This window comes from Podarcis gaigeae (genome assembly GCF_964106915.1).
Source record: "Podarcis gaigeae genome assembly, chromosome: 12".
Lineage (NCBI taxonomy): Eukaryota > Metazoa > Chordata > Lepidosauria > Squamata > Lacertidae > Podarcis > Podarcis gaigeae.
In genome coordinates this window covers 46,799,889-46,827,857 of record NC_139688.1, presented here as the reverse complement: position 1 = coordinate 46,827,857, position 27,969 = coordinate 46,799,889, and the positions used below count along the sequence as shown (strand labels likewise).

Here is a 27,969-nt window from a genome sequence, read left to right as displayed (position 1 = left end):
AATGGGGCCTCCCGCTGCCGCCATCCCGCTGGAGCATGATTTCTGTTCTCATCCTGAAGCAAAGTTCTTAACACGAGGTACTGTTTCTGGGTTAGCGGAGTCTGTAACCTGAAGTGTATGTAAAAAAAGGTGTATGGAACCTGAGGTACCACTGTAGCTGTAAGTATCCAGATATATTTATTTAAGCATGTGAGATGGGTCCATTAGAATTTCATACAGGGATGGCTATAGTGATGCCCTGATATGATGATCATTTTGTTTTTATTGTTTTTATTTTATTTTGTTTGTTGTACTGAATGTTTTAATTATCCCTTGTTTTTGATATATTTACTTTTTGCAGGGCCTTTGGCCACAAGGAGTACAAGTTTAAGCTAGGACTTAAGAACGTCTACTCCAATCTTCAATTTGTAGGACAGTTTCTGTTCTTTGCTTATTCTGAGGGTGAAAAAAGAGTGCCCACCAATAGTTCACATCCATCATTATTAGTAATGAAAGATCAATATCAGAGAGCTGAATGCATTTATTACTTTGAAATTAACAGAGCTTGTTATCTATGGAAGCTCCTTGATATGCCATTATTCATATCCCCTCTTTTGATGTCCTGAAAGCCAAAAGATTGTGTCTTTCTGGTGCCTAAAGTCTTTGTGCTCATTGCCATTTCCTGGTTTAGATATCAGTGATACCATCTTTAAACAGAAATGATAAAATTTGTTTCTGCTAAAAAGCATTTTTGTGTGTGTGCAAATCTGTCTTTTCTGTCTCTCACTTATAAAACAAAGCTGAAAAGCCTGTATTCCGTTTTCTCTCAATTTGAACTTGCAAAGGACATTTGCAATTCAAAGTGTGTAGGGGTGACAGTTTGGTTCAGAGCCTAGATTCTCTTAAATTACCCAGGCCTGAAGACTATTGAAAAACTGGCACCTTTAAAGACAAATGATCATAATATTACATTGGCAATAATAGCTGTATACTCCAACTGACTCATTGAATCCCTGGTGTGAGTGAGGAGAGATAGCTCAGAACTAGGAATGGATGGGTTGATCTATTTCTGACCTGTGTCAGTTTTGTGTGCACTCAGTCATAAGTCCATTCCATCCCATTTTTGCATACATCTGTGATTTCTAAAAGAATCCACACCAAAAAACCCCCCGTATTTACGTATGAATTTAATTTTGGTGAGAAAATACAATCAAAATCCACAAACATGAATTTCTAATCGTGTTTTCTCTAAAAGTGTGCATTTCTAGATTTGTTTTATCCCAATATGTGGATTTGTATTTATTTTATTTTTTTGAGCTGAAATCTACATTGCAATACTCTGATATGGATGAATGTTAACTGCATTCCGACCTGCACATTAGTTTGAGAAGTGCAAACCAGGTAGCTTCAGAACTAGCAGAGAACCCCCAAGCTTGACCTTGCTGGACCAAATACCGTATTTTTTGCTCCATAAGGACACACCTAATTTTTAGAGGGGGGAATTGTTTAAAAAAAAAATCTGTCAGCTTCTCCCAGAGCTGCTGGGGCTGCCGGGGGAAGCCCAGGTCCCAGCCCCAAAGAGCAAAGAAGCCAAGACAGCGAGCGGGATCCATCCCGTTGGCTGTCTTGGCTTCCTCTTTAGCCACGCGCAACCTCTCCCTGCCAGAGGGGCTGCGCGCAGCTATAGCACAAGCCAAGACAGCAAGCGGGACGGATCCTTCTGGCTGTCTTGGCTTCCTCTTTAGCCGCGCGCAATCTCTCCGGCCGGGAGAGGCTGTGTGGGGCTAAAGAAGCCATAGCCGTGTGCAGCCTCTCCCTGCCGGAGGGGCTGTGCGCGGCTATCCCTGAAGCCTTCGGAGCGGAGCACAAGTTCCTGCTGCACTCCGCAGGCTTCGGGTTCCTTTTGCTGAAGCCAAGAGAGTCTTGCTTTCCTGGTTTCAGCAAAAGGAACCTGAAGCCTGTGGAGCGCAGCGGGAACTCACGCTGCGCTCTGAAGGCTTCAGGCGGCTATCCCTGAAGCCTGGAGAGCAAGAGGGGTCAGTGCACACTGACCGCTCTCGCTCTCCAGGCTTCAGCGAAAGCAACGCGTAGCCTCCGGAGCGCAAAGGGAGCGCTCCCTCTGCGCTTCGGAGGCTTCGCGTTGCTATCGCTGAAGCCAAGGAGCCTGCATTTGCTCCATAGGACGCACACACATTTCCCCTTAATTTTTGGAGGGGGAAAAGTGTGTCCTATAGAGCGAAAAATACGGTACATTTGGCGCTAGCTTGGCTACAGGAGTTGCTAGAAGGAGATGTAAAAAGCACCATCCAACTGTCTTAGGCACTCCACTCCAGATCTGTGGAAGGTCTATTCCTTAGCCTTTTCTTCTCCCAAAGATGTCCCCCAAGGCAGTGGTTATGGATGGTTCCTCAGAGTTTACTCCCAAGGCCTTTCTCGTGAATGAGTATAGCTGCCTGGTAGCAGAGGTTTAGAATCAGAATCAGTTTTCCTTCTCCTACCTCCCCAGGTGAACGAGCCCCATCTGCCCCTCACTTCCCTCTACAGCACATGCAGAAACTGCCTTCTTGACTGTTGCACCCAATATTGGGTCCAGCTATATAACTGGATCAAACCATATAATACTAGAAAGACACAATTGCATTTCATGTATACTATATTTTAAAAGAAATAGCACCAATGGCAGCTTCCCTTCCTTAATGAGCTGTGGGTGGGTGAGGGGGAGAATTTTGGCACTAGCAGGAAGGATTTAAACCCCTCCCTGCACACTTGCTTGTTCCTTTTTTTAAAAAAGAAGAAATTCCATGTGTCTTGTACTTTCTAGTTAGTTTTCCCCTCAGTTGTATGGCTTTCCCACAAGTATTAAGAGCTTTCTGACTTAATAGAATCATATCATATCCAAAGTTAATGAAGGGAGCAGAAAAATCTAGAACGCCCCTCCTGTTTCTAAAAATGGAGTTGGAATCCTGATGAGATGTTGACATCATAACCATTCTCAGCTGAGGTTAATCTCTTGTCCGGGGGCGGGGGGGGCGGACCTGGCTTTAATTTGCCAGGTGGCTTGCTGTCTAATCTTTCTTGTAGGAGAGCCACTTGTGTGTAACTCGCGCTGTAATTTAGGTTTATGGCAAACGTTTTGAAATATTCTCCTTTCGTATTGTGCCCTGTTTTCTTCTTCCTTCTCACAATGGATAGCAGTGCCATTGGGTCTTAAAATATTTATTGTGGGGGGGGGGGCGGAGCAGCCAAGATGCCCATGCAAAACAGCCATATAAATGGAGATGCCCTGATCTGCTGCCATGATGAGAAAGCTTGTGGTTGCCCCAAAATCTGTCCCTTCTACTCCCAAGCAATTGTAAGAACTTAACTCTCCACCTGCAACGCCACCATTTTAGAGGAAGGAAGGAAGATCACACATGGTGTGAGTAAACATCTGGGAGCTTTCCTTCTCCCAAATGAAGTAACCAAGAAGATCAAGAGGAGGGGTGAGCAGGACATAAGAAAAAGAATGGGGTGCAGGAAAATAAGATGGTGGCAGTGGGCAGGGTAGGGAGGATCAGGAGGAGAAAAGGCAGGGTTTACTGGAGATGGTTCCCAATTGCATCTTCTACTGCATAGCTGTCAACTTACAGATTTGAAAATAAGGGACCAGCAGCCTTGAAAATAAGGGACCAGCAGCCAAAATAAGGGACCTGCGGCCTCACCTGTTCCAGGCACTCCAGTCTTCCGGTCCTCCTGCAGTCTGGTCAAACTCATGCTGGTTGCTTCGAGAACACTGTCCAACCAACTTTGTAACCAGAGCTTCAACTGAATAGAATCTGAATCACATGAACCACAAGGCCTATGCAGCCTCAACTTAAGATGGCTCCCCGGCCTGGCTTTGCACTGCAAAGTTTGCAGCAGCACGTGCAACAAAATGGCGTCCAGCATTCAAAAAACCCCTCAGCTTTCATTAACTAGCCACACACAAGGCATGCAAGCTCCACCCCCCAGTCGTTCTTAGACTTCTTATTGGGTGAGCAACACAGCCAAGCAGCACAGTTGGAGCCTGACTCCTCCCTGGCCGGCAAGGAGGGAGGTAGAGGAGCTGCTTCCTTTGAAATTTAAGGGACATCATTTAAGGGACATCCATCAATAAGGGACAGCAGCGGGACATGGCGCTGGAATAAGGAACTGTCCCTTCAAATAAGGGACACTTGACAGCTATGTTCTACTGTCAAGTTAAATGAATACCTTTTATTGCTTAGAGACATTTCAGTGGAATTGTATCTAGTCTTCTGGTTCATTGATACTCCCACTGTTAGTTTATATGTCAGTTAAGGGATGTTCACAACATGTATTACTTTAGTACATCGCATTGCTTGTTACCATTGTAGAAACTCAGAAGAGTATTCCAGGTGCAAAATGTTGGCCTCGGGAGCCTGCTTTAACCAAGCCTTTAATTTCAGACCTGCAATTATTATGAGAGTAATTGGTCCTATTTGGGCAACCTAGGTACCTGGTAAGGTATTCAAGACTAGCAGTTAAATATCTAAATTGGATGACCTATTTCCTCCTGCTGTAATTAAATTGTAAAATTTAGACAGAGGTGATTGAAAGTCCTGGTGCTACATTTTCTCTATTTAGGCCATCTCCGCCTCTCTTTATTTTTTTACCTCTTTAAAAATGTGTTTAAACCAATTCATTCCAAGCAGGCCTTTATAAAACAGTGGTGCTATATCATGCCCCTTTCCCTCAAATCCCGTGGTTTGTCTATCACCCAAAGAAACTTTTCCTTTTCTGGCTGGGCCTGTTGGAAGATCCAGTCCAAATTTTTTGGAGATGCCAGTTTAGTTATAGCACATACTAGACATAAACAATATTTTGTCCCATTCTGCAGACTACAGTCTGACACATTATCAGTAGCTGAACAGCATTATTCTGATAAGCAATCATATCAACATAATGGTTTTAACATTTTTACAGAGATATCCCAGGCAGTCAAATCTATCGCTTCAAATCCCAGCAGGACTTAATATTTTCTGCGGGCTGAATTAACAAAAGAGCAGTGAAGGGCCTCCAGACATACAAAATTGTCCATTTAAACATTACTGCCATTAAGCAGTCTCGTTTTGCCATGTTTTTAAAAAGGCTTTTTAATCCACCTGAATAACCAGGTCTTCTACAGAGAAAAAGGGAGACTAGGTGAGATTTCACAGTAGGATCATGAACAGGGTGACTGTCTTCCATTTTGCTATAATTTTCAGCCAGGCAATATCAAATTACTATTTTTGAAATTCACCATATGGTGGCTTGTCATATGATGTTTTATAATCTAGTACGCTTATTTTCTTGGTTCAAAATACATGTGTGCTGAATTAGCAGGGAAAAGATAATAAGTGTATCTCTCTTTTTTCCATTTTATTCATTTAAGCAACCTTAAATCAATGACTTGCATTCTTCTCCTTCCATGGTTCATTTTGCATACCATACATCCCTGCATATTTTACATGAACTAAACCATTCAATATTCCATTGTTACATCCGTCAAAACTTATTTACACTGTTGAATTTATCTTAATGCTACCACTGTTTTTAAATAAACACAATTTTCACCTAAATATTCAGTAAACATTTTCCAGTCTTCTTTAAACATGCATTCTTCTTGTTGTCTTATTCTATAAGTTAATTCTGCAAGCTGCACATATTCCATCAGTTTAAGTTGCCATTGTTTTTTTGGTTGGGACCTCACTCGCTTTCCATTTTTGAGCTAACAAAACATGGGCCTCGGTAGTAGCATGCATAAATAGCCTTTTTTGACACCTGGGAATTTCCCTCTGAATTATCCCCAACGAAAAAGACTGGGTGGTTGTTGTTTTTTTAAATATACTTTTAAACATTTTTTTCAATTCATTATATATCATATCCCAATACAGTGGTACCTCGGGTTAAGTACTTAATTCGTTCTGGAGGTCTGTTCTTAACCTGAAACTGTTCTTCACCCGAAGCACCACTTTAGCTAATGGGGCCTCCCGCTGCTGCTGTGCCACTGGAGCACAATTTCTGTTCTCATCCTGAAGCAAAGTTCTTAACCCGAGGTACTATTTCTGGGTTAGCGGAGTCTGTAACCTAAAGTGTATGTAACCTGAAGCGTATGTAACCCAAGGTACCACTGTACTCTTTTATCCTTTTACAAGTCTACCACATATGGTAAAACGTACCCTCATAAGTGTATCTCTGTGTAGCAGCCATGGAGGAAAAGTCTACATCCAGTGGCCTTCAGCTCACATTATCAGGCCTTGGCTTAGTCTATGTTGGGCTGCATCTGGGGTCTGATTCAGGTACAGGCTTGTGAGCATCAAAAGGAACAGAGGAAATATATGTGTCACAGACTGGTTGGGGTCAAGCACTAGATCAGGCAGATGAGGGCCAGTGAAATAAACGTTATAGCGAGGCTTTAAAAAATGTTCTTTGGGAATTTCAATATGAATTCCACACATACCACCAGAGAATGTATTTTTTATCTTCTGTTCTTCGTAATACAGTCCCTTGGATGAAAATTGAAACCAGACTCCAGCCAAACTTGATTTCTTAGCACACAGAACTTCTCAGCCCTGGTCCTTTCCTGCTCTTTTGCTTTTACTAGTCCTAGTGCAGTGTGGAGCAGTGGCCTGGTTGTCTTGGAAATCAGGACGTGCTCTTCGGGCTTCTCAGGAAATGTGGGGCAGGAGGAAGGTAGGAGGTTTGGCCAAATCAGCTTCTCCTGTGGGGGACAGAGAGAGGAACTGGAGTGGTTCCAATAAGCAGTGGCCCTCCTAGCTGGGATTTGTGCTCAGGCAGGTCATAGGAGCCTAGGAAGCTGCCCTACACCAAGTCATTGGTTCATCTAGCGAAGCATTCTCTATACCAGCTGGCAGAAGCTCTGCAGGGTATCAGACAGGAATCCTTCTCAGCCCCACCTGGAGATCTCAGGGATTGAACCTGGGACCTTTTATATGTGAGGCAGATACTCTTCCACTAAAAGGTAAAGGGCTCCATGATGGTTAAGTCCAGTCAAAGGTTGCGGCGCTCATCTCGCTTTCAGGCCGAGGCAGCCAGCGTTTGTCCACAGACAGCTTTCTGGGTCATGTGGCCAGCCTGACTAAACCACTTCTGGCGCAACGGAAACCAGAGCACACAGAAATGCCATTTCCCTTCCCACCACAGCAATACCTATTTATCTACTTGCACTGGCGTGCTTTCAAACTGCTCGGTTGGCAGGAGCTGGGACAGAGCAACGGGAGCTCGCCCCATCATGGGGATTCGAACCGCCAACCTTCTGATCAGCAAGCCCAAGAGGCTCAGTGGTTTAGACCACAGCGTCACCCGTGCCCTCCACCTAACACCAGCTCTTCCACTAACACCAGGCCTGGCTGCAAACCATGCAGTCCACTAACAGTGGGCCTGATAGCAAATTGGATTGATGACCGCCTTGTATATCATCACACCTCCAGTACACAACGGTGGAAATAAAGCTCATGAACAACGGCTTGTGCCTAATACTCAACATGACTAAACCCTCCACGTTTTCTTTAGATGTGTGCTTGATGTGTTAATTGTAAACCAATCCATTTTCTGCCTCTTTGAAACCCATTTCTGACTAGGCCACTGTGATCCTATTCTGTCTCAGACCTCTGAGCTGGTTTCCCTCCCAGCATTCTATTAACCTCCCCATCCCTTGGTCCTGTTCACTATTACCATTTATCTTCCACAAGTCTCTTATCAACCCCTCTGTCGAAATCACCTTCTCCGCCAAATTTCTGTTATCTGCTCTGACAGTTAATATCTGGGGGAAGTTGCCAGGAAGAGTTAAATTAAAATCTCTGGCTGCTCAGACCTTTTAGAAAAAAAGATTATGTACCAATTAAATGATAGGAACGGCTCTGCTTCTGGGAAGTCTGGGAACCAAGACGGAACGGAGAATAGCTGGGAGCCAGCATGGTCTGTTTGCTGGTGCCCTCGAGGCAGGGCTTGGGGGCCCACTCATCAGAAACAGCAGGTGCGCCCCCAAATGCGTAGAATCATAGAATTGTACAGTTGGAAGCAACCTCAAGGCTCATCTAGTGCAATCCCCTACAATGCAGGAATTCTGTCCATAGCTGTCCCTGGATGGGCTCAAACCACCAACCTTTGGGCTAGCTGCCAGATGCACTGTCCTATCGCACCGCCTGAATATACTTGTCAGATGCTGGTGTGATGGCCTGGGAATCCGATTCAGAGGCTGAACCTGAGGAATCCCAGCCTGCACAGGAGTCCCCGCCTCCAAGGCCGGCTGAGCTGGGGCAGGGGCTTGAACCTGAAGGGCCCTCACCTGTGCCGGATCCTCAGGAGCAGACACCAGATGAATCCACTCTGGCTCCGGAGGTGATTGAGGACCCATTGCCTACAGGTGCTCCTCTCCCAGCCCTGTCAGGGGAAGGTGAGGTTGCCTCTGGGTCCAGTAACCCTCCAGCCTCTCTGGAGCTACAGAGGCTCAGGGCAGAGAGGCGGAAGGAAATAAGTTTTCGCAGGAGGAGTGCTTGCCTCCAGGCCAGGAGGGACGAGTCACCTGTGGGCCGGGACCGCCCTATTCCTCAGAGGAGAGAAAGGCCAGTCAGCCCAGTCCCAGGTTGCGGGAGCAACATCGTTGGTAACTTGTTCCTGCCAGCACCCTGTTCTGCTCTTCCAGACTTCCTGACCACGCCCGGCTCCTTGCCTTGGACCCCGCTTCACCCTTGACGGACAGCCTCCATACCCTCAACCTAGGACCAGACTCAGACCACGCCGCACAGTAACCTCCCCCCGGGACCAGCACAGCTGGTGTGGTTGCTCGGTAGTAAACAAGCTCCGACCTGTCTTTTCCAGGCCTTATTCTTGGTGCAAACTATTTACAGTGAAGAGCATCCTAAGTTCAATTCTGGCTCAGTCGCTAGCAGAATCTGGGAGTGGTTGGTCTTTGTACCTCCCCCAGCATAAAAGTCGCATCACCCCCAGCCTTTTCCTTCCCTCCCTGTGCCAAAGCTTACTGCACAGAATGGGCGTTGGCAGGGGCGTACTTCCTGCCTCTCCGGTTTGCTCAGGCTCAGTGTTGAGGCTCTCCCTAGCATCCCCTGGTCCCTTCACCTCTTCTCCACTGGAGGAGGGGCTTTCCTCCTCGCCGGAGGAGGAACTGCTTCGCAAGATTTTCGGAGGCTCCCTATAACACAACTGCCCTTCCATCTCTTGTCTCTGAGTTGATGGCAGTTCCCTGACAATACTAAACCTTGTTATTTTCTGCAAGCAATCGCTAGAAATTTGACATCACTTTGGGGACTGACGTGAGATTCATAATTTCATAGAATCATAGAATCATAGAGTTGGAAGAGACCACAAGGGCCATCGAGTCCAACCCCCTGCCAAGCAGGAAACACCATCAGAGCACTCCTGACATATGGTTGTCAAGCCTCTGCTTAAAGACCTCCAAAGAAGGAGACTCCACCACACTCCTTGGCAGCAAATTCCACTGTCAAACAGCTCTTACTGTCAGGAAGTTCTTCCTAATGTTTAGGTGGAATCTTCTTTCTTGTAGTTTGGAACCATTGCTCCGTGTCCGCTTCTCTGGAGCAGCAGAAAACAACCTTTCTCCCTCCTCTATGTGACATCTTTTATATATTTGAACATGGCTATCATATCACCCCTTAACCTCCTCTTCTCCAGGCTAAACATGCCCAGCTCCCTTAGCCGTTCCTCATAAGGCATCGTTTTAAGGCCTTTGACCATTTTGGTTGCCCTCCTCTGGACACGTTACAGTTTGTCAGTGTCGTTCTTTAACTGTGGTGCCCAGAACTGGACACAGTACTTCAGGTGAGGTCTGACCAGAGCAGAATACAGTGGCACTATTACTTCCCCTGATCTAGATGCTATACTCCTATTGATGCAGCCCAGAATTGCATTGGCTTTTTTAGCTGCCGCGTCACACTGTTGGCTCATGTCAAGTTTGTGGTCAACCAAGACTCCTAGATCCTTTTCACATGTACTGCTCTCAAGCCAGGTGTCACCCATCTTGTATTTGTGCCTCTCATTTTTTTGCCCAAGTGCAATACTTTACATTTCTCCCTGTTAAAATTCATCTTGTTTGTTTTGGCCCAGTTCTCTAATCTGTCAAGGTCGTTTTGAAGTGTGATCCTGTCCTCTGGGGTGTTAGCCACCCCTCCCAGTTTGGTGTCATCCGCAAATTTTATCAGGATGCCCTTGAGTCCATCATCCAAGTCGTTGATAAAGATGTTGAATAAGACCGGGCCCAAGACAGAACCCTGTGTCACCCCACTAGTCACTCTTCTCCAGGATGAAGAGGAACCATTGATGAGCACCCTTTGGGTTCTGTCAGTCAGCCAGTTACAAATCCACTGAGTGGTAGCATAGTCAAGACTGAGTGGTAGCATAGTCAATTTAAATATTACTTGCCATTTTGGCTGCAGGGCAAAGGACCTGCAGCTGTTTCAGAAGTGTTGTACCATCATTTGTGATTGTTTGCCATCTTGGACCATTTTATCAATGGCTTACTGTATCTGATTCTTGGGGGCAAGGAGGGCTTATAAGAATATTAAGTACAGATTCTCACTTCCCAGGCTTGCATCCCAGGGAGGTCATTTCAGTGCTGCTAATGCAGCAGTTTGACTTCACCGCTGGAGGTGCACTCCCTTGTTTCTCAAGACAGAGGGATGCCAGCAACTATATGGTGTATGTTGTATTTGTGATGTTCAATTATGGTTAGTACATGGGATGTGGGTGGCGCTGTGGGTTAAACCACAGAGCTTAGGACTTGCCAATCAGAAGGTCGATGGTTTGAATCCCCGCAACAGAGTGAGCTCCCGTTGCTCAGCTCCAGCTCCTGCGAACCTAGCAGTTCGAAAGCATGTCAAAGTGCAAGTAGATAAATAGGTACCGCTCCGACAGGAAGGTAAACGGCGTTTCCGTGTGCTGCTCTGGTTTGCCAGGAGTGGCTTAGTCATGAGGGCCACATGACCTGGAAGCTGTACGCCGCCTCCCTCGGCCAATAAAGCGAGATGAGCGCCGCAACCCCAGAGTCGGTCATGACTGGACCTAATGGTCAGGGGTCCCTTTACAGTTACCTATTATGGTTAGTGTTGTTTATTGTTTGTAAGCCGCTTTGCAATTCATATGAATGAAAAGCAGCTTAGAAATCTAATAAATCAAAATCAGGTGAACTCTGTCGCTGGTACATGGTTTTCCATGTGGCAGAGGCCTTTCCCTGCACTGGAATCCTTTATCAGTTCATTCCTAGAGGAAGCTTCTGATCCTTTCCTGATCTCCACCTCCATGTTAATGTCTGCATCACTACTCTAGACGAAGGAGGAGACAAGTCCCCTCTTTGGGGTTCGTGTCTGGGTCACCAGGTGGCTAGTGCATGAAAAAGAGAGATAGAAAACATTCAAGGGGTATGTGGTATCTGAGTTATCATATATATACAGGAGGTAGCCTTTGCTGAAGAGACGAGAACAAACAAAGAAATTAAAAAGAGAATAATTATTGTTAAAAAACAAAACAAAAAACTTGCCGAGACATTTTGGCAGCCTTACCAGTTGAGAGAGAATCTGAAAACAGTGTTCTCAAAAGTGGCAATCATACATATGTTGCTTTTGTTGTGTTGTAGAAACAGTGGCTTATATTGCAGGAAGCTATACAACAAAACATTGATTCACAGGACCAGATTCTCACTTGATGTAATTAGAACTATGGTGTGTTTTTTGGCACCAGCAGGCCATTGAAAAAAAATGTTGCTGGTATTCCCCGTTCTTTAAAAGGCTCTTGTCTTCTGTCTATTCAGGTATTACACACCGTGTGTGTGTGTGTGAGAGAGAGAGAGAGAGAGAGAGAGAGAGATATGCTACCATTCATAGAACTTTTGCTGTTGGTTTGCATTAGGAGCAGGGAGGTCTAGAAAAGTGTTGGTAACAAAACTTTAGAGACAGTTCCCCTTTTCAAGCATAATGCATTGTTTTGGGTAGTGTTGATGGTGTGCAGTGTCCCGGACTTCAGCTCTTGTAGCAGATGCAACAGCATCTTTCCCACTTCTCCCCTAGCAGCCTCCAACCCACAAATCACTAAGAATGAAGCAGTTGACTCAGAGGTTCACTAAGTGTTGGTAATGTGGCAGGATGGCTTCAGCCACAGTTGGAAGAGCATGGAAGCATCTCATTCTGAGGACTACAAAGTATTCAGAACATTACAGATGCTGTTTGCACCTCTGTAAAGATGGGACGCGGGTGGCACTGTGGGTTAAACCACAGAGCCTAGGACTTGCCGATCAGAAGGTTGGCGGTTCGAATCCCTGCAACAGGATGAGCTCCTGTTGCTCAGTCCCTGCTCCTGCCAACCTAGCAGTTCGAAAGCACATCAAAGTGCAAGTAGATAAATAGGTACCACTCTGGCGGGAAGGTAAACGGCGTTTCCGCGCGCTGCTCTGGTTTGCCAGAAGTGGCTTAGTCATGCTGGCCACATGACCCGGAAGCTGTACGCCGGTTCCCTCAGCCAGTAAAGCGAGATGAGCGCCGCGACCCCAGAGTCGTCCGCGACTGGTCAGGGGTCCCTAAAGAGGGAAGGCATTTCACTGTCCAAAAGGCCTACTTCTTAATTGTATACTGTAAGAGGTCCAGCCCTTCCATTTCTCCTACCAACCTTCAAAGAAGACAGAGACAGCTGATCAAAAGTGAATGAGTATTCTGGGGTAGGGAGTAAACCCTCATGCCAATTCACCCGTATTGTGCAAATTTCTCCTAACATACTCATTTTTATATGCAGTTTTGACTACACATTTTTGCAAACTATTTCCTGTAACATAATTCATTTTTATATGTTATTTTCATTAACACCTTCATGTGTGTGCACACTTCCCTTGACCTATGCTATTTTGTAAACAGGGATTGGAAAACTATGCCGCAAAATTCAGATAAGTTCAAATTTTGAAGGACAGTTGTGCACAGATTTGGTAGATTCAGCTTTTAATGTGTACTGAACGTCCTTTATCTATCTAACTTGAATATAAAACAATACACAAACCAAAACACAGCCGTCCTTTCAAATTCTCCTAATTTTGCAATGCATTTCATCAGACACTCGGTACAAAAATGCATGTACTAGGGTACAGTACACCAGTGTGTCTATATGTGAGAATAACATACAAAAATGCATTTTATTTCTGCTTCAGTTGGTGGAATTGCCACTACTGCAGGTGCTACAAAATGCATTTGTAAGAACTCAGTCGTTCCGTGTGGCAACACCAACACTTTGGGAAATAATTCCCTGCCTATTAAGATCAAGCTTTGCATTCTTTTCGGCACCTGCCAAAAACATTATTGTTTAGGCAAGCTTAGAAATAGTGTCTTAGTATATTAACTCCTTGTATGTTTTAATGTTTTTTAACAAAACCAAAAAATCCTGGTTTTATGGTTCTTTTTGTAAACTACTTTGAAGTTTTCTTTACAATCAAGCATGTGGAAATGTTGGGAAGTCAACTTTAGATCGGAAAAGTGACAAACTTACAGGAAACCAACAGATTTGCTTATCCCTAACAGCGTATTTGGTTCTGTAAGCTAGTACGTGAATTCACATCAGTTGCTGTTTTGTTTAGCAGCCCACTGTATGTAGTATACTGACCTGGGGTGGCAATGAATGTTTATAGCCAGTTGTAAATCTCTTGCATAATAGGCAATTATAATAGGCCAGCTAACAAGCACCCTTACCCTCACCCTGATTATAGCTGTGCAAACAACACTGAGAGAATAATGGCTTCTTTTGTCCCAGAGCTCAGTGGTACTAAGAACTAGGTTGCTTCCCTAAAGCTAAAGTTAGAAGCCCACAGGAATGAAATAAACAACCAGCTTGATCTATGTTAACCTTGACCTTGTTAGATGCAATTTGACTTTTAATGATCTCCAATTAAAATTCAAACCTCAAATAATCCAAAACAGTCCTTTCTTCTTCGCCTTCGCCTTCTGCTTAACAACTTTCTGGCATTATAACGAACTTCAGATAATGAATGGATCATTAGTGCAATCAGGTTTCTTTGTTCTTTTTCTTTAATCAGCAACTGGCAATTGTGAATGTTTGTTTTTTAGGGAGGGGGAAGAACAGGAGGGGCTGTGCATTGCCTATGGTAGCTTTTATTTGTTCTCTATTTATGTTATTTAGGCTATGAGTCCTGTGGCTCCTGTAAAAGGTAAAGGTACCCCTGCCCGTACGGGCCAGTCTTGACAGACTCTGGGGTTGTGCGCCCATCTCACTCAAGAGGCCAGGGGCCAGCACTGTCCGGAGACACTTCCGGGTCACGTGGCCAGCGTGACATCGCTGCTCTGGCGAGCCAGAGCCGCACACGGAAACGCCGTTTACCTTCCCGCTGGTAAGCGGTCCCTATTTATCTACTTGCACCCAGAGGTGCTTTCGAACTGCTAGGTTGGCAGGCGCTGGGACCGAGCAGCGGGAGCGCACCCCGCCGCAGGGATTCGAACCGCCGACCTTTCGATCGGCAAGTCCTAGGCGCTGAGGCTTTAACCCACAGCGCCACCTGTCATAAAAAAGGTAAGGACCCCTGGACAGTTAAGTCACCAAAGGTGACTATGGGGTTGCGGCGCTCATCTCGCTTTCAGGCCAAGGGAGCCGGCGTACAGCTTCTGGGTCATGTGTCCAGGCTGACTAAACCGCTTCTGGCACAATGGAACACTGTGATGGAAACCAGAGCGCACGGAAACGCCATTTACCGTCCCGCCACAGCGGTTCCTATTTATCTACTTGGACTTTGGTGTGCTTTTGAACTGCTAGGTTAGCAGGAGTTGGGACAGAGCAACAGGAGCTCACCCCATCACGGGGATTCAAACCGCCAAACTTCTGATCAGCAAGCTTAAAAGACTCAGTGGTTTAGACCAGTGTCCCATGTGTCCCAATTATAAGATTTGCAGAAGTACAGAAAATATGGAAGGGGCAGTGGCTAAAGGATAAGTGAGGAATGAGCATGCTCTGTGGCCACAGAATGCTGACTGTTGGGGGACATGAGGGGGCAGGAGTGCCAACTTGCCCCTGCGACCATGAGTGCCCGGGGCCATGTGTGCCATACAGTGTGCATGGCTCTGGCACTGAAATTTGTGGGTGCCCAGCCCTTTCATGGGGAATTTTGAGGGTGCTCGGGCACCCAGGTCCCCAGGGAGTTGGCACCTATGTGGGAGAGGGATGGTGAAATGGGTTTTTCCACTCTTTAACAGCAGCCCTACGCAGCATTTTATTGCAGGCTCCAGTTGTGTAGGAATAAAGGACATGCGATTAGATGCTATGCAACCTGGTATCCCTCACAACCTGCTTCAATAAAGAGGAGAGAACAGTTGTATGATGTGCAAATAGTGCCCTAGCAGACCCTGGGTATGTAAACAGAGACTCAGCTGGCAAGCTGGAAGTTAACAGAGCAGTAAACCACTTGATTTATGATCTCCTCCAGGTGAGATTAGCTCTGCTGCCTTAAACACATGTGAAAAAAGAAAAGATTGATGCTCCTTACAAGTAGGGAAGAGTCATAGCTTTGGAGCTATGCAAAAGGTCCCAGCATCAGTTCTTCAGGTACGGCTGGGAAACACTCTTTTCTGAAACCCTGGAGATCTGCTGTTAAGTCAGTGCACATAACAATGTTACATGCAGCCCAGTCTTCCAGCGGCAAGAGAGATCAGTGGTGCCAGCACACCCCTGGGGTTTGGTTTCCTTAGAACAGGGGTGGCAGAACTGGATCTGAGCAACAGAGGGTTAACTGTCCCCTGCCTCCTTCCAGAGGCCAGGTTTGACAGGTGGGCTGCCCTGCCCACCAGTCTGTCTCCTGATGCCACAAGGATCCTGCAGGGCACATGCAGAACCCTTTGCAAAGCACTCCATAAGACCCAGCTAGCAGGTTTGCCTTAGAGGGATTTAACAGAGGGACTGGTTTCACCACTTCAGTATCCTCTCTTACAGCTCTGAAGCTGCAGGATTAGAGGGGACCCCAAGGTGACAGGCAGGCTAAGCCACCAACCCGATAACAAGGCTAAGCTAGATGGATCAGTGGTGCCACTTAGTAGTTGGCTGTTCCCTGCATTCCAGTAAATGGCATTATAGGAATAAGCTAACGAGAGGGAGGCACTATTTGCTGCCCAGTCTGCACACACACACACACACACACACACACACACACAAACATACACTCAAAAGTTTGTTGTTGTTTAGTCGTGTCTGATTCTTCGTGACCCCATGGACCAGAGCACGCCAGGCACTCCTCTCTTCCACTGCCTCCCGCTGTTTGGTCAAACTCATGCTGGTAGCTTTGAGAACACTGTCCAACCATCTCGTCCTCTGTCGTCCCCGTCTCCTTGTGCCCTCCATCTTTCCCAACATCAGGGTCTTTTCCAGGGAGTCTTCTCTTCTCATGAGGTGGCCAAAGTATTGGGGCCTCAGCTTCACGATCTGTCCTTCCAGTGAGCACTCAGGGCTGGTTTCCTTCAGAATGGATAGGTTTGATCTTCTTGCAGTCCATGGGACTCTCAAGAGTCTCCTCCAGCACCATAATTCAAAAGCATCAATTCTTCAGCGTTCAGCCTTCTTTATGGTCCAGCTCTCACTTCCATTCGTCACTACTGGGTAAACCATAGCTTTAACTATACGGACCTTTGTTGGCAAGGTGATGAATCTGCTTTTTAAGATGCTGTCTAGGTTTGTCATTGCTTTTCTCCCAAGAAGCAGGCGTCTTTTAATTTCGTGACTTCTGTCACCACCTGCAGTGATCATGGAGCCCAAGAAAGTAAAATCTCTCACTGCCTCCATTTCTTCCCCTTCTATGTAAAGCCCATGTACTTCAGTGGAACCTGTGCCCAAGCAAATGTGCACAAAATTGCACCGTTAGCTACTCTTTCACACCATGGAGCAAGCTCCTCTTACATTATTCTGGTGGCATGGGGACTACTGGTGTTTTAAGGGTTGGTATTGCTGTTGGAGAGAGTATGAGGCTCGTCACTCATGTCCTGGGGCTGCTCGCAATTATCCTGATGGTGCTAACAAGAGAAGGACTACCATGGGAGAATGGCTCCCAAGCCAGCAGCATATCATCTTGATATGTGTGTGTAATACATGTATGTATGTATGTATGTATGTATGTATATCCAAGTAGATAAATAGGTACCGTTCCGGTGGGAAGGTAAACGGCGCTTCCGTGCGCTGCTCTGGTTTGCCAGAAGCGGCTTAGTCATGCTGGCTAAGCTGTACTCTGGCTCTCTCGGCCAATAAAGTGAGATGAGCGCCGCAACCCCAGAGTTGGCTACGACTGGACCTATTGTTCAGGGGTCCCTTTACCTTTACCTTTAAGCTCCCCTCTCTTCCTCTTAATTCTGCATCCTTTCAAAGATGCAAAATCAAACAAGTCTGGAAATAGCTGTGGAGTACCTAACATGGTAGCTTCCAGCTGCTGTTGGACTCCAACTCTTATCACCCCTGCCCAGCATGGCCAAAGGTCAGGGATGATGGGAGCTGAAGTCCAACAACATCTGGCCAGTACCACAATGGAAAATACGCCGCATTTCACCAAAGCAAAATGCAATATATAATTATATAACTGTTGTCAGTACTGTCTGTGAGAGACAAACCATTTGACCACCCATGGAAGTGGACAGAGTATTTTGAGAACTCGGGGGGCTGGGAACATTTAAAGATTTTTCTGGGGGGTGATCTTTTTAAATGAGAGGATTTGTTTTTTTTCTTTGCTTTACCAAAAAAGGGGGCGCAACCTTGCCAATTCAGGCAGCAGTATGTCTGGTCTCAGCAGCTGGGCCACATTCCAGATACAGAAAACTCCTGGGAGCCACAGTACATCATTATGTAGCAGCAGTCGTAGGGAGATTCCTCGAGAGTGCCTTTGGGAATGATGTTACATCACGGTGTAGTGTCATTCCAATCAGCCTTCTGCCCCAGAAATGCAGCTGAGCCGCCAGTTGAAATGATGGAAAAGCCTTTTATTTTTATTTATTTTTTTGTTTTGATAAAAGAAAGAAGAAGAAACCCTTCTCTGCCTTGTATGTAAAGGTAAAAACCCCACCTAAATGATATAATCAGTGATATAATAGATCTTTAAATGTATGGGGCGAGTGAGGCACCTTAAGACTCAATACCATTATTTTCCCCTTCAGCTGTTTTTAATCCAAACCAGCTGGGGTTTCCACCCCCACCCCCCACCCCCGCCCCGTAGCTCTAGATATAGAGACTTTCTATCCATTTGGAGAACAGCAAGCAGAAAGGGGGTTAAATAGTTTCTCCTTGCCCGCAATTTTCTTGTCTAGGTGTGTTCTTCTTCCTGTTAGCACTGGCAATGTGAAAATGAAACCTTATCAAATTAGGGAGGGGGGGCAGATTTCACAGCAATCTCTCTTTTTAACTGTATACCTCTAAACATACAAACCTGGGCACATCACTCCTATCTCTGTCAGACTTGTCAGCAAGCTTGTCGGTTTTCAAGAGAGAGATGTAGTTCCTGAAACTGATTCAAGCATATTCCGTCCCTTTGGGATATAAAGGTGAAAGCAGAAGCTGTAGACTTATGTGGTGAAAAATGACAGACTACTTCAGTTCTTTTTTCCACTCCCTCTGAGTCTTAAAAGGTACCAGAATATCTTGCTCAGCAGCTCCCCTGCCCACCCACAAAGGAGTGTTTCTTAGATCACAGTTGTACTCTGTATCCCACCAAATATTAAAATGTTGGTCTTCAGCAGCCAAAAGGTACTGTGCATAGGAATTAATTAATATATCACAGTTTGTTGTAAATATATTTATCTTTGCATTTAACTGGATGAAAGCCTTGCCAATTTTTCTATCCAAATCAACCCATCTGCTTGGATCTCCCCCCCCCCCAACCTGCTACTCTCCCAAGGGGCGGGGGGGGAGGAGTGGGGAAGTGGCAGCATTTGTTAGTAAAAAAACCCCCAAAATGTCAGGCAGAAACAACATAACACAGAGACAGTGCCAGATTTATACACACAATACAGTTTTAGGCACAGCTTAGGACCTCAGATGTATGGGGGGGGGGGGCTAAATACTTTTTAAAAACAGTTCAGTTTTCTTTTTTTTGTAAAATATTTATTGAAATTTTACAAAAACATAAGTTTACAAAATACAGAAAAAAGAAAAAAGCATATAAAAAGAAATACAATAAAGAAAAAAAACATACAAAAATACATAGCGAAGAAAAAAAAGAAAAATAGGAAGAAAAAATAACATCCATCATTCTCAAATTTTTAGCTTTCATTACCTTCTTTTTTAGGGACGCAGGTGGCGCTGTGGGTTAAAGCCTCAGTGCCTAGGACTTGCCGATCGAAAGGTCGGCGGTTCGAATCCCTGCGGCGGGGTGCGCTCCCGCTGCTCGGTCCCAGCGCCTGCCAACCTAGCAGTTCGAAAGCACCTCCGGGTGCAAGTAGATAAATAGGGACCGCTTACCAGCGGGAAGGTAAACGGCGTTTCCGTGTGCGGCTCTGGCTCGCCAGAGCAGCGATGTCACGCTGGCCATGTGACCCGGAAGTGTCTCCGGACAGCGCTGGCCCCTGGCCTCTTGAGTGAGATGGGCGCACAACCCCAGAGTCTGTCAAGACTGGCCCGAACGGGCAGGGGTACCTTTACCTTTACCTTACCTTCTTTTTTTGACCTCCTCCTCCTCCCCTTTCTTGTATCCTGGTTAATAATTATCACAGCAAATCCTTTCCATAGTTCACAATATTTTGTCCTTACATTTTCTTACATTATCTTAATCTATTTTCATCTTGTCTTATAGCAAGCCTTAGAACTTAAAACTTAAATCTTATTTTTATCAACTTCTCATAACCATATCGTCAACCTAATTCTTTAAAACATTTTTAATAGAAGCAAGTAGTTCCATTTCAACATTTTTCTAACATTCATCAAATATTATAAAACAGTCCTAATGACAAAAGAAAAAAAAGAATGTAAAACAGTCCAATCTTCATCCAGCGTTCCTTCCTCCTGGTCCCGGATTTTGTCAATCCTTTTTGTCCCATTAATCTAGCGCATTAACCTGGTGCCCTTATGTCCGAGGCCCTCAAGTCTCTTCCATGTCCCCTCCGCGATTCTTCTTCATGTTTTCCTTTCACTCGTGGGAACTCCAGCTTAGTAATGTTTTTGACCCTTTTCAGCAGGTCAGCCCCATTTCCATAGTCCGGACTAAACTCCATGTGATGTTTAAACACCTGTTTCAGATTCCCTCCAAAATTGAGAGCCCCACAGCTCCAAACATCTGACGTCCCATTACCGGACTCAGAAAGTCCAAATATTCCTGCATGGGAGGGGCAATCCAACCCCCCATTTCCAAACCAAACCAAACTTTATCTTTCCAAATCTGGTTTAAAAAACAGTTCAGTTTTCAAGTATTGCATAATCACTTCAAAAATGAAGGAAACGGGATGCAGCCTAAGACAGACATTATCTTTTTAGTGACCCTGTTTTTAAATGTGGGGCTAGCCTAAAGGGCAATCAGAACGTAGCATAATTATTTACAGCAATGTCTGTGAACTGGGGGGGGGGGGGATACAATAGCAAATACTGCTGTTATTCACATGCACAATTTCTGTTCCTGACCTCGGATTAACATGTGTATTGTGGCAATTTCCATTCCCAGTTCCATTCCTGACAAAATTATCCAACAGCCCTATGACACAGGAAGCCAACTATGGCTTAACAAGACGATTTGAACGTGTAGGCTCCAAGAGAGGAGCTTGCTGGAACTTTGCTCTTCCATGGTCTTTTTCCTTGTTGTGTGCAAACTTTGGCTCCGCCTTGTGTTTAGTGAGGAGAGAGCTTAACCATGAGTAAAAAGGACCAGGCAGGAGCAAAGCCATTGTAATATCTCCGGGAGCCCACACATTCACATAGGTATTACGAAGCTATAGTTTGGCTTACCATGTCACACAAACTGGGTACAATGGTACCTCAGGTTAAGTACTTAATTCGTTCCGGAGGTCCGTACTTAACCTGAAACTGTTCTTAACCTGAAGCACCACTTTAGCTAATGGGGCCTCCCGTTGCTGCCGCGCCGCCAGAGCACGATTTCTGTTCTCGTCCTGAAGCAAAGTTCTTAACCTGAAGCACAATTTCTGGGTTAGCGGATTCTGTAACCTGAAGCGTCTGTAACCTTAAGCGTATGTAACCTGAGGTACCACTGCATATGGATTGTTTTGGTTAAAATCAGCTCCAAAAATCTTTTTAAAGGAAGGGGAAGAATTATTTCTCTCTCTCTCTCTCCCCCCCTCTCTCTCTTTTTCTTTCAGTGCATAGTTTGGGACTGGGATTCCAATGGCAAGCATGACTTCATTGGAGAATTCAGTTCAACATTCAAGGAGATGCGAGGAGCCCTGGAAGGGAGACAGGTAAGCTCAGGTGAATGTGTGCTGTTTAAAAGCAACAGCAGAATTAAAAGATTAACCTTTTCAATCCATAGCCAGCAGAGTTTAATGTGTGGGCTGCCTTGCCAAACATGCAGTGCCTTTTATTGCAGTGATATGAGCATTCAAGCCATCTTTTCACTAGGGTGAATTCCAGATGGTTGGTTGTCTGATTTGTTTGCACAAAGTTTGCAGGGAAGTTAGATTATATTAGATTCAATCTGATTTGCTTGTTGGAATGTTATATGACACTGTGTCAAACAAGTGCTGCTCACACTTTTCTGAGCATTTCCTCATCACTTTTTCTTATCGCATAAGGTCTGAAATAAGCTTTAATTGTACTGCCTGAATTTGCTAGTATATTATTGATTCCCACCAGAAAATAGTGACAGTCTGGAAGCACCTTAGGTGCTTAAGACAATTTCATAAAAGTAATGTGGACAAAAGGGGAAGAAATGGAGGCAGTGAGAGATTTTACTTTCTTGGGCTCCATGATCACTGCAGATGGTGACAGCAGTCACGAAATTAAAAGACACCTGCTTCTTGGGAGAAAAGCAATGACAAACCTAGACAGCATCTTAAAAAGCAGAGACATCACCTTGTCAACAAAGGTCCGTATAGTTAAAGCCATGGTTTCTCAGTAGTGATGTATGGAAGTGAGAGCTGGACCATAAAGAAGGCTGTACTGCAAGAAGATCAAACCTATCCATTCTGAAGGAAATCAGCCCTGAGTGCTCACTGGAAGGACAGATCGTGAAGCTGAGGCTCCAAGACTTTGGCCACCTCATGAGAAGAGAAGACTCCCTGGAAAAGACCCTGATGTTGGGAAAGATTGAGGGCACAAGGAGAAGGGGACAAGAGAAGGCCAAAATGGTTGGCCAGTGTTCTCGAAGCTACCAACATAAGTTTGACCAAACTGCGGGAGGCAGCGGAAGACAGGAATGCCTGGCGTGCTCTGGTCCATGGGGTCACAAAGAGTCGGGCACGACTAAACGACAACAATGTGGACAAAAAGCAATTAGAATGCACACTAAAAACTCTAGACTTCTATTTTATTAGACTACGAAATGAGCTAATTGTTTACAGGAGGACTAGTCTTCTTACAAAACCATGTAAACCATTTTGTTTGTAGTAGGGCTGGAAATAACACTAAGGCAGCAAGGCCTGTCTGCAACCAGGGTGGCTGAGAAAATATATGGGGTCCAGAGCAAATCTGATACTCAAACTGCCCCGGGACTAGATGCAAGGAGCCAATTTAACACCAAACCTTTACATGAAAAAGCAAGCTATATGGCAAATATGTGACAGGGCTCATGCAGAACAGTTGTGTGGATAAGCGCTTTATCCAGTGGCGGCTGGTGGCCATTGAGACTGGTATGGCAGAAGGCAAGAGAGGCCAACAGGAAGTGGAGTCATAGCCAATGACAGACAGAACTGGTTTATTCTAGGTTTGCTCCCAGCCTCCCTGCTGAGTTTCAAGGAACAACACTGAGGCTAAAGAGGAGGAAGCTGACAGGAATTCCCCCCCCCCCCCCGGACTGATTGTTCAGTTGGGTTGGGGGGCTAGCTGCGGCTGGCGACCGTGTCTCATTCTTCCCAATTCTCATTCTTCCTCCTCAGGCTTTAACCATGCCCACCTGTCATCACATTTCGGACCTAAAGGACATCTTAACAAGTAGTCATATGTTGTTTATTTCAGACGGATTCTTCTATAGAAAATAATACAGTTGTTCTCACCACCTCCGCCTTACAGATTGCTTTTTTGCCTCCTGCATCTGTGCTGTGTTAAAATGTCACCGGTGGTTTCAGTGGGAACCAGAGCTGAGCTAGACTTTAATTGGAATTTCTGAGAAAACTTCTTATTCCTCCCTGGGTAGATGACCTCCCACTTTATCAGGTCAACTTATTAGCAACCTTTAGATCTAGAAAGCTGGCAGTTTGCTTGTGGGAAGGATATTAAGACTTCCGATCCAGTGTGCCATTGCACATTCTTTTGTTTCTCTGTAGTAGTGACACTGATGCTTCATGGGTGAATGGAGTGCTTCTCCCCTCCATCACACTTGTTATGTACTGAAGTTCTCACCCTGGGCCAGCAGGGGGATACTGTAGATAGTTATGCAAATGAAGGATCGAAAGTGACGTTTAGTGATTGGATAGTTTGTATGTAAATGAAGGATCGAAAGTGACGTTCAGTGATTGGCTAGTTACAGAAAATGCTTACTGTTGCATTCTAGTGGAGCTCTATATAAGCAGGCTGACTGAGCTCCTCAGTTCAGTTCTGTTCCACCTTACAAATAAAGAGCTGCTTTGGAAGAATCGCTGTGTCGTCTGATATGTTCGCCCACAACTTAACACCACTCATTCTGGTTTTCCCCCTACTCCCCTAGAATGAAAACATTTTGGAGGGGTCTAATCCTCATTCTGACTCTTTAGGCCACTACGTTGAGTTGAGACTCACCATTGAGTCTTGCCATGACCTAAGGTGGGCTGCATTAGCAGCACAACACACCAGGCAGATAGCATATCATAACATATTCAGGAATGGGTCCCAAAATGCATGCTTGGCTTGAAGGTTAGTTCCAGTACCAAAGTGCCTGAAGACTACTGATAAAGGCCAGGTGAGCTAATTGAGATAATATTTCTACTCATTCTCTACTGCCTAAATCAGCCTTTCTCAACCTTGGGTCCCCAGATGTTGTTGAACCACAACTCCCACCATCCCTAGCTAGGAAGGCCAGAGCTCAGGGATGATGGGAGTTGTAGTCCAACAACATCTGAGGACCCACAGGTTGAGAACCACTGGCCTAAATTAACCACACTGAAGGGAGCTTCTGAGCAGATGTGTTTCCTTGCTGCTCTTTAGTTTACTCACATCGGTACGTTTTATGCACCCTCATAGGTTTCTCTGTTGCCCCCCCTGCCCCCGAAGATCATAGTCAGCCAAAAGAATCTTCTGAGCTCAACAGCTTAGCCAGTTTTCCAAGACTTGCATCTCCCAACACCTGGTTGCTTCTTTGAAGCTTTCATTCATAATACCTGCTCTATGCAATAGAACAGGCATCCCCAAACCCGGCCCTCCAGCCATTTTGGGAATACAACTCCCACCATCCCTAGCGAACAGGACCAGTGGTCAGGGATGATGGGAGTTGTAGTCCCAAAACAGCTGGATGGCTGAGTTTGGGGGTGCCTGCAACAGAAGAACAATACAATAAGAAGAAAGCAGGGCTTTTCTTTCAGCTGGAACTTGCTGGAACTCAGTTCCGGCCCCTCTCAGGTGGGCACCGTAGTCGTCATAAGAGAACAGAGGAGGCTTTCATGCTGAGTTCCGGCACCTGTTTCTCTAGAAAAATAGGACAGGAAGTAAGTAACACTTTTTATTAAGTAGGGTGTAGAAACCTTCCTCTGCTTTCATAAGCTTCTGCTGTGTTAGATGAAACAAACTGAGTTCTGAAGTAAAAGCTTCAATAAAGACGGCATAAGCAACTCTGTGACAAAACCACTTCTCGGAATCAGCTCTATCTACACAAATTTGAACTAATGATGGGATGATGAGCTACTTGTGCGTTAAAGCTTAGTCCCTCAGAGCTTGGGCATGTTCCTCAAACTCTGCCTTAAGCGGAGCCCCCTTAAACATGACTCCCTCAATCGCTAGCAGAATCCGACAGTGGGCGTTTGCGGAATCTGCTCCAACATAAAAGTTCCTTAACGGAAACACGTCTTCGGGATTCTCGGCGAGACAGTTTCCGGCGAGGAGTGGGTGTACCTATGGGGGGTCCTGAGACTTCTCCACTGTTTTCGCTGGCAGTCTCTCGGAGCCCTCCCTCCGACTCACTTTCTCTCTGAGCTCTTTCCCTCCCCCTGCTGGTGCCTTCCTCTGCTGCTGCGTCTCTCTTAGCATCTGAGAGCCCTTCCACCGCCTGCCTTTCCGATGGCAGTTCCCTGACATGATGCTAGATGAAGCTGAGCGTTGGAACATTCAGGACAGATAAAGCGCTTCACACAGCGCAACTCTGGAACTGGATCCCACAGAGGGCAGTAATGGCCACCAACTTGGGTGGCTTTAAAATAGAATTAGACATAATAATAATAATAATAATTTATTTATACTCCACCCATCTGGCTGAGTACCCCCAGCCACTCTGGGCGGCTCCCAATCGAGTGTTAAAAATAATACAGCATTAAATATTAAAAACTTCCCTAAACAGGGCTGCCTTCGGATGTCTTTTAAAGAGAAGATAGCTGCTTATTTCCTTGACATCTGACGGGTGCCACTACCGAGAAGGCCCTCTGTCTGGTTCCCTGTAACCTAACTTCTCGCAGCAAGGGAACCGCCAGAAGGCCCTCGGCGCTGGATCTCAGTGTCCGGGCTGAATGATAGGGGTGGAGACGCTCCTTCAGGTATACTGGACCGAGGCCATTTAGGGCTTTAAAGGTCAGCACCAACACTTTGAATTGTGCTCAGAAACGTACTGGGAGCCAATGCAGATCTCCCAGGACTGGTGTTATGTGGTCCTGGAGGCCATTCCCAGTCACCAGTCTTGTCTAGCACACTGTGGGCAGGGTGCTAGACTAGATGGGTCATGGGCCTGATTAAGCAGGCTCTCATTGCATTATTTTGTTGTTGAAAATGAGAAACGACAATCATTTCTGAGGAGTGTGTAATGTTGGAATCATTTGTTGTTTCGGTTATTTTTTATTAAGAAATCTGAACTTCTCCACCTTTATGTTTGGCGACTACCTTCAGTTCCACCCACCCACACAAAACCCTATGGCACACATGTCAGTACATCATGCACGTAATTGGATTATAAATTTTGATAAAGGCAGCCGAAGGTGCCAAGGAAATCCCTCTGCTCAGCTCAAGGAAGCCAGAGGGGTTTAAAAATGGCCTTAAAAAGAAGGTGCACCTGGACAGTTAGCAATGGGAATATTATATAAGTGAAAATCTGTTTCTGTGACAGGGAAAAAAAACAACAAGTAGATGGTTTTTGAGAAAACCTCTAACATTTGCAATCTCCATGGAAATTTCCAGAAGGTGAGGATGTTATTTAACTATGATAGTTTATAATTATTAGTATGTTAAAGTCTAGTCGTACGAACAGTGTCTAATCTCTGGAAGTTCAAAAACAAGTTGTGAAGGAACATTTGAGGCAGGCTTCCTCAACCTCGGCCCTCCAGATGTTTTTGGCCTACAACTCGCATGATCCCTAGCTAGCCGGACCAGCAGTCAGGGATGATGGGAATTGTAGTCTCAAAATATCTGGAGGGCTGAGGAAGCCTGATTTGAGGTGTCACAACAAGATGTAATTTCTATATTAACAGTGAAATCCTGTGCATGGCTACTCAGTGGTCAGTCCCATTGAGTTGAATGGGACTAGCTACCAGGTAAGTATGTGCTGGATTTCAGCCTAAACAGGATAATACTTCCTACACGACACCTATTTTAATTATGGAGGAAAAACCATATTTTTTGCCCTGTAGGACGCACCTTTTCCCCTCCAAAAATGAAGGGGAAATCTGTGTGCGTCCTATGGGGCGAATACAGGCTTTCGCTGAAGCTTGGAGAGCGAGAGGGGTTGGTCGCACCGACCCCTCTCGCTCTCCAGGCTTCAGGAAGCTATCAGCAAGCCTGGGGAGCCCGCGGGAGTTCCCGTAGGGCTCCCCATGCTGCGGATAGCAGCCTGCCACCCTGCGCACGGAACGCCCTGAAGCAGAGCGCCCCTCACGCCGGGCAGACATCAGCCACCCCACAAGCTCGGGGGACAGCGGGGAGGCGCAGCGCCGCCATACCGCTGTTCCCCGACCTGGTTTTGGGGGGGAAATAAAGGGGAATTTTTTTTCCCTTTATTTCCCCCCCAAAAAACTAGGTGCGTCCTATGGGACAAAAAATACGGTAGTTTTCATGTATCTGAAAAATTCATGTATCTGAAGCCAACACTTCTAGATTTCTGAGGCAGGCAATATAACAATACAATAGCCTTGCATTTCTTAGAGGTTGTTGTTGTTGTTGTTATGTGGTACATATAAAATAAGGACTCTTGGACTTTCAATTCATTGCAGTTAAAAAACTGTAAAAACCCCAGAAATATCCTAAACATTTAAACATGTCTTCTAAATTATTTCCACAGGGCATCCAAATGCTATGTCACTTTCGTACATAAAATTCTAATTTCCAAAAAAATAAAAATAAAATGTGAACAATCTCATGTTTAATAACAAAATGACTCATTAGCTGACATCATAAAATTGATCTGGTAGGGCTTCCAACTCCAAAATTTGTCTGCTTTATTACTGAAGAAGACGCTGAATGTAAGGAATCTCTAGGCTTCCCATTTGTGTTTGTAAAATGAGTGCAGTGGTGCCTGGAAAGAAGGCTTGACAAATCCTGGGAGTCTTAATTTCATACACAGCACTGGCTCAATGCATTTTGCTGCCTGAGGCAAAGGACAAGGTGATAGATACCTCCGTCATCTCCCATGCCATGTTCAAAAGGTGACCAGCTGAATCTGACTAAAGCACTGGGGTTCCCGTATTTCTTAATTTACAGTTCTCTGTT

The 27,969-nt window shown here is 45.4% G+C and overlaps 1 protein-coding gene across 5 annotated transcripts in view; it reads left to right on the top strand.

Annotated features, from left to right (window-relative positions):
* The window catches only part of CPNE4 (copine 4), a 276,677-nt gene that overhangs the window by 215,247 nt on the left and 33,461 nt on the right, over positions 1 to 27,969 (top strand). For all 5 annotated transcript variants that reach the window (XM_083705875.1, XM_083705876.1, XM_083705873.1 and 2 more), the window contains one exon: positions 21,300 to 21,398. In XM_083705875.1, coding sequence (XP_083562001.1) covers positions 21,300 to 21,398 — 99 coding nt within the window. The remainder of the gene's footprint in view (positions 1 to 21,299; positions 21,399 to 27,969) is intronic.